Source organism: Sinocyclocheilus rhinocerous, unplaced genomic scaffold (assembly GCF_001515625.1).
Source record: "Sinocyclocheilus rhinocerous isolate Xijiao unplaced genomic scaffold, SAMN03320098_v1.1 scaffold1440, whole genome shotgun sequence".
In the NCBI taxonomy this organism is placed as follows: domain Eukaryota; kingdom Metazoa; phylum Chordata; class Actinopteri; order Cypriniformes; family Cyprinidae; genus Sinocyclocheilus; species Sinocyclocheilus rhinocerous.
In genome coordinates this window covers 1-7,040 of record NW_015652137.1, presented here as the reverse complement: position 1 = coordinate 7,040, position 7,040 = coordinate 1, and the positions used below count along the sequence as shown (strand labels likewise).

General features: G+C 37.5%; 1 protein-coding gene across 1 annotated transcript; it reads right to left on the bottom strand.

Annotated features, from left to right (window-relative positions):
• Positions 1-1,165: 1,165 nt before the first annotated feature.
• LOC107713573 (uncharacterized) lies at positions 1,166-4,793 on the bottom strand (the record flags this gene model as incomplete). Its single annotated transcript, XM_016519130.1, has 6 exons — positions 1,166-1,412; positions 1,528-2,018; positions 2,620-2,703; positions 3,664-3,801; positions 4,452-4,607; positions 4,707-4,793. Coding segments are annotated over 6 exons (1,203 nt in total), but the record flags the coding sequence as incomplete, so codon positions are not given.
• Between the last annotated feature and the right edge of the window lie 2,247 nt (positions 4,794-7,040).

The window sequence follows — 7,040 nt, the reverse complement described above, 5'->3', positions numbered from 1 at the left end:
AATACAAGAATAGATGTTAATCGTGGGCGTGATTCAGCATTAGATTTAACGTTAGTGTCTGATAATTTAGCTGGAAAGTGTGAATGGAATGTAATGAAGCAAAGTACTATAGGAAGTGATCATTTTCCTATTGTTATTAAAATTGGGGTGGACATAACAAAAGTGGAAGTGGTGAGAAATCCAAGATGGAAGTTTAAGACTGCTGAATGGGGGATTTTTAAAGAATTGTGAATGGCTGAAATGGCTGAAATTAACTATTCGGATATGGATGTAGATGAGTTAAGTAATAAAATAAGTGATAATACATCCTAGGAAAAGATCAATCTCAGACAATCAATTATAGACCAATATCTCTGACTTCCAATATTTGCAAACTTATGGAACGAATGGTTATGAATAGATTGTCATATGTTATTGAGAGCAAGAACCTGTTTCCTGCATATCAGAGTGGATTTCGGAAAGGGAGGAATACCATGGATTCAGTTTTATGTTTGGAAAATGAAATTAGGAAGGCTCAAGTTAAGAAGGAATTAGTAGTAGGTGTGTTTTTTGATATTGAAAAGGCATATGATATGTTGTGGAAGGAGGGTTTTTTATTGAAATTGGATAGTATGGGAGTTAAAGGTAAAATGTATAACTGGATATTGAAGTTTTTGTTTGGAAGAACAATACAAGTGAGAGTGGGTTCTGCATACTCTCGGGTTCTTCCAATAGAGAATGGAACTCCTCAAGGTAGTGTAAGTAGTCCTATTATTTTTAACTTAATGATAAATGAAATTTTTCTAATATTGACGTTGGTGTGAGCAGGTCATTGTATGCAGATGATGGAGCGTTATGGTTTAGGGGGCGAAATGTTTTGTATGTGGAAAAGAAAATGCAAAAAGCTGTAAAGGAGGTTGAGGATTGGGCAAGGAAATGGGGTTTCAGATTTTCTGTGGCAAAAACGCAGGTAATATGTTTTTCGAATAAGAAAATTAATCCTTCTCTGAATATAAAAATGTATGGGCAACAGCTAGAACAAGTTAATGTAGTCAGATTTCTAGGAATGTGGATGGACTCAAAATTGAACTTCAGAATACATATTCAGAAGCTGATAGAAAAATGTAAGAAAGGGATAAACATATTAAGATGCTTATCTGGAGTTGAATGGGGGGCTAGGCGTCAATCAATGGCTGTAAACGGTGAGCAGCCACTTGCAGCTTGGCACCACTGTAGGCTCTGGGGGCTCCTGGAATTTTACTGGCATCACCCCGGGTTGATTGAGGAAGTCAACGCATTGGGTGGTGTACCGGGCCAGACGATGGAGCCACTGCTCGCTGTGGTTTTCACGCAGCTGCTTGATCACCCGCGTGGGGCTGTTGCCTAAGCCACGCTCACGCAGGAGCCGGATGACCCGCATATCACAGGCGTACCTTAGGAAATGCAAAATCCACACATTCATATATTTTAGATATTTGATTTGTAAAGTATTTGCTTATATATGTGATGATGGGCTAACAACTGGATGAGGAATGAAAGTGTACTTACTTCCGCGTGAGGATGACCTGAAACTCAGAGCGATGGCCCAGATCTAGCTGCTGCAGGACAGTCTGACTCCAGGACACATGCGAGGCTCTACACTTGGTACAGATGAGGGTTTCTGTGACCATGTTGTACGTTCTGTCAATGTCTAGAACCTGCCGTGACCTTTTGTGCAGACCACCTCCTGTCAGCTGATGTTGTCCACAGGCAGGATTGGGACAGAGAACCTTAACCCTCCACAGCTTGTACGGCATCCACAGCAGAAAAGAATGACAAAAGAATCTGTCTGGAGCTGGAGCCTGATTGTAAATAAGTGCTGGCTGTGGTGGGTAATACCAGAGCTGGAGGTTATCACGAAGCCCTGGCTTTCCCTTGGATCCCATTTTGAAAAGCCTTTTGCCAATCCACTTGTGATCCTCTGGTGGCAAGGTCTCCGACCACAAACGAGGAAGCGGAACTACAGATGGACCTTGCAATAATGCCCCAGAATGAGCTGTCTGTGAAGGAAAAAAGACAAAACATTTAGTCAAGTAAGGTCATTTTATTTTTTAAGCACTTTTTAAGCAGTTTATTTTTATCCATGATTACCTTCACATGAAATTATCATTGCAATAATAGTTTTCACTTAAATACCTTTAGTATTACAGTGATTATGACAATGAAACTGACAACTTTACATTATACACTGCTGTCATCCAAAAAAAAGTAACGAAATAATTATTCTGAAATCCTGTTTAATATATGAAATAAAACATTTGAGATTTTACAAACAATATCTCTTTATTTTGACACATGAATGTTAACATATATACATTGTTTTATCATTGATAAATCAGTATCAAGTAAACTCAATTGACATTATGACAATAGTTTGATTGTTGTTTTTTCTCAGCTTGAATGTGTTTTAAGAAACTACTGGTTATAAAAGTTATATTCAAAATTTCAGGGCATGTGAGCCTTTTAACATCTCTGTTAAGTGAAAAGAACAAATTAGATAAATTACTTTCCAAAGTGTTAAGAATGGTGTCAGCTGTCTGGCGACTTTTTGGCGACTGATTTAATTACATTTTTAGACCAACAGAATAGGAAATTACTTACGGAGACAATACTGCATGGCTGAGCGGGACTGGACACATCTGCAGTGGCTCTGGGGACAGGGGCTGGAACTTGAGCATCTGGTGTCTGTACAATCATGAAGTAAAAAATAATAGATTTTGTAAATATAACATTACAATAACTTTAACTCATCCTAGATTATATCATACGCTACAGTTTAAAAGTTTGAGGTCTAAATGTTTATAAAAGAAACCTATTCTGTTCACCAGAGTTGCATTTGATCAAAAATACAGTAAAAACATATGGTTACATTATGAAACATTACTACAATTTAAAGTTGTGAAATGTAATTTATTTCTATGGGGGCAAGAACACATTTTCAGCATCATTACTCCAGTCTTCAGTGTTACATGATCCTTCAGAAATCATTCTATTGAACATAAACATTCATTACTATTAGTTGAAAATGTGAAAATGGCTGATACTTAATAAAACTGCATTAGTGGTTGTCACGCTTACTGTGTTGAGGAAAGCGCACAAAGATGAAAATGAAGCGTAAATAGTCTTTAATTAATCCACACAGAGGAAGGCAGTAACACACGGACCAAGACAAACTGAACAAACTAAAGCTTAAGTAGACAGACCAATGAGGGACGAATGAGTAAATTAACTAGACACAAGTGAACTGAATAACATAATCAAGGGGAGACAGAAACTAGGTCAAGGAACATGAGGAGAGTTAACACAACAAAGTCCATAAATGTGACAGTGGTATTTTTCAGAATTAAGTTTGAAGAACAGCATTTATTCGAAATAGAAATCCTTTGTAACATTAAATGTCTTTACTGAGATTTTTGATCAATTTAATGCCTCCTTTTTCAATATCTTTAAAAAAAATAAAACTTACTGACCCAAAACTTTTGAATGGTAGTTTGTGTGAAATCTATTTATATAATATTGCTTTTTTCTTTGTTAAAATATGGTTTTCTGGTATTAAAAAATATTTTTAAAAGTTTAATAATTTGGATAGAATGGAAAGTGGAACGTGTCTTCATAGAATACAATGTAGATTATGCAATTACTTACAGAGACAGTGGTGCTTGGTATAGAGGCACTAGACACTGCTGCGCTGGGCTGGTCTTCAACCTGGGAAGGTCTCCTGGCCACATTAAGATTCGGCTTTGCTGCAGCAATGTGAGAGCCGGTAAATCTTGGTTTGGTATACTAAAAATGTGAGAAGACACAATGTGTTATAATAGCAAGCATTACTATTTATTTTAATATTACTATTTTAAGTAAATGCAGACTTCAAAAATACTTCTTTCTGAATGGAAGTGTAGTCCATAAGAGGAATGATTCATTAGCAGTACTGACTCTTGAAATAACTACAAAGTATTTGCATGGTGGAATAATTATTAACATGTGTACAATTAATAATAGCCAGCGTGTATGTGGAATGTTACCTGAGATATAGAATGAAAAAGAGAAAATGTAGCTTTAACACATGAGAAGTATAGAGAGAGATGCCATGAGGGACATGAGTCTAGCTCAGTGACCTTCAACCCAGGCCGAGCTCAGTTAGAGAGGAAAAGGACAATCCAAGAGTAGAGCCCAGAGATGAAAGAGAGAGAGCACACAGGTTACATTCTTCATTTATCCTTGACCATGTGACTTAAACCAAATCTGAGATATTCAAACCGACCAATCAGCAGACAACAGCTGCCCCCACTGTACAAGAGGTGTGACAATTAGTAGGTCTCAGCCAGCATCTCATAGTTTTCTTGCTTTTTCTTGTTTTCTTCTTACTTTCTGAACTTCCTCGAATTTGAAGTGAACTCATACTTCAATGCTTTAAAAAAAAAATTGCAACTCACCATTGACAATTGTGCTGCAACTCTTGCTGCCACAGGAGCAGTAGGCTGGGGCTGGGGGTCCGGCTGACTCTGCTCCATGGCCTTCTTTGCTGTTCCAGCAGCAGCAGCAGGTTGTTCCCCCACCCTTTGTGCTGGTCCAGTAGGGCTGGCAGTTGGCTGTTTAAGACAGCCCAAAAAAAATACATGTAACAATTCAGAAAGAAAACCATTTCAGTAAATAATACTAACAAAAAATACTTGCTACATTAATGTTACCTTTGGAGTGTGAAAACCACAGATGCATTTCAGCACACCTCCAAGCAAGTTTGTCTGGCCACGAGACAGCATCGGACATTTCTCAATCTGTAAGCATAATAACAAATGTAATGCACAATACAAGTGAGTCCCTTAACAGAGCATACAATACTTCATTAAATTCATATATTAATTAATTCATTGATTAATTTCTAGGACACGAGTCACTATTTATCCATTATACAGTGGTGTGAAAAAGTGTTGGCCCCCTTCCTGATTTCTTATTTTTTTTCATGTTTTTCTCACTTTAATGTTTCAGATCATCAAACAAATTTAAATATTAGTCAAAGATAAACACAAGTAAACACAACATGCAGTTTTTAAATTAAGGTTTTTATTATTAAGGGAAAACAAAATCCAAAACTACATGGCCCTGTGTGAAGAAGTGTTTGCCCCCCTGTTAAAACTGTGGTTTATCACACCTGAGTTCAATTTCTCTAGCCACACCCAGGCCTGATTACTGCCACACCTGTTCGCAATCAAGAAATCTCTTAAATAGGACCTGCCTGACAAAGTGAAGTAGACGACGAGGGCGGTTGGCGACACTAGGGTGTGACTGGAGCAGAGATGGAAGGAAGTGACGTAGGATCAGGAAGTGAGCTGGACATAGAGGATGAATGTAGTGGCGGGGAGAAAGGAGGTAAAAATGGAAATTGGAACATAGTAGAAAATCGGAAAAGGAAAAAAAAATGGAATCAACTTTCTGGTTCGGAAAGTGAAAGGGAAAGACAACAGGAGAAAAGGAAAAAGGAAGAGTTTAAGGTAATGATACATTTCTTGTCCGATAATATGAATGCATTGAACCCACTGAAAATAACTAAAGCGATCAAAGAAGAGATCGGGAAAATCGAACATGCGAAAATGTTACGGAATGGAAAGTTGCTACTTTTTTGTAAAGATAGCAGACAACAAAAACAGGTACTAGGCTTAAAGACATTAGCAGGGAAAAAAATTTCGTGTACACTGTTGGAAGAGAAGAAATGGATGAAGGGAGTAATAACAGGGGTCCCAACAGATGTATCAGAAGACACAATCAAGAGAAGTTTATCAGGAGCAAAAGTGGTAGGGGTCAAACGTCTGAAATATGTTAGAGATAAAGAAAAGCTGGATAGCTTATCTGTAATGGTGCAGTTTGATGAGGAAAGATTACCAGAAAGAGTATTCTTTGGGTTTATAAGCTATGCTGTTAGACAGTATGTTCCTCCTCCGCTTAGATGCTATAAATGTCAAAAGTACGGGCATGTGGCAGCTGTTTGTAAGGGAAAACAACGTTGTGCGAGGTGTGGTGGAGAACATGAATATGGAAAATGTGGACAGGGTGTAAAACCCAAATGTTGCAATTGTGGAGGTGATCACAGTGCTGGCTATGGTGGATGTCAAGTAAGAAAAGAAGCAATGAAAATTCAAAGTGTCAAGGTTTCGGAAGGGTTAACATATGCTGAAGCAATAAAAAGGGTTAAGGTGGTAGAACCAAAAGAAAATACTCAAAAGGTTACAACTAGAACAAAAGAAAGCCATAGTTGTAGCAAGGTGAATGAGAATACTATGCTAGTAGACAAAGTATCATTCATTGCCTTTGTGGCTGAAGTAATAAACTGCTCTGCACAAACAGAAAGTAGAACAGAAAAGATTAGAATTATAATCCGAGCAGCAGGAAAACATCTGAAAACAGAAGAAGTAACTGTGGAGCAAATAAATGAGAGAATCAAGATGCAAAATACAAACTCTCAAGCAGCATGTGGTGGATTGTAATGGTTTTTACAATTTTACAGTGGAATGCAAGAAGTTTGATCGCTAATGGACAGGAGTTTAAAAAATGTGTTGATAGTTTAGAAAGCAGACCGCAAATTATATGTATACAGGAAACATGGCTGAAAACGCATTTAAACTTTGTTTTACAAGGATATGTAGCAGTACGAAGAGATAGGGGTGTTGGAAATGGAGGTGGAGTTGCTACCTTTGTACAAGAAGGAATAGGATTTAGAACAGTGCAGGTAAATAAGGAATATGAGTCGTTGGTGGTTGAAGTTTGGGCCGAATCACAAAGTATATGGGTGATACATTTTTATAACCCATGTGAAAGGTTAAGTAGAGAGACATTAGAGAGTATTGGGGGATTAGGAAATCATAAAATTATATGGTGTGGGGATTTTAATGATCACAATACGCTATGGGGAAGTGTACATACTGATCAGAATGGAAATTTAGTAGAAGAGATGTTGGAATGGAAAGATTTAATATGCTTAAATTATGGTAGGAATACAAGGGTAGATGTTGCACAGGGAAGAATTTCAG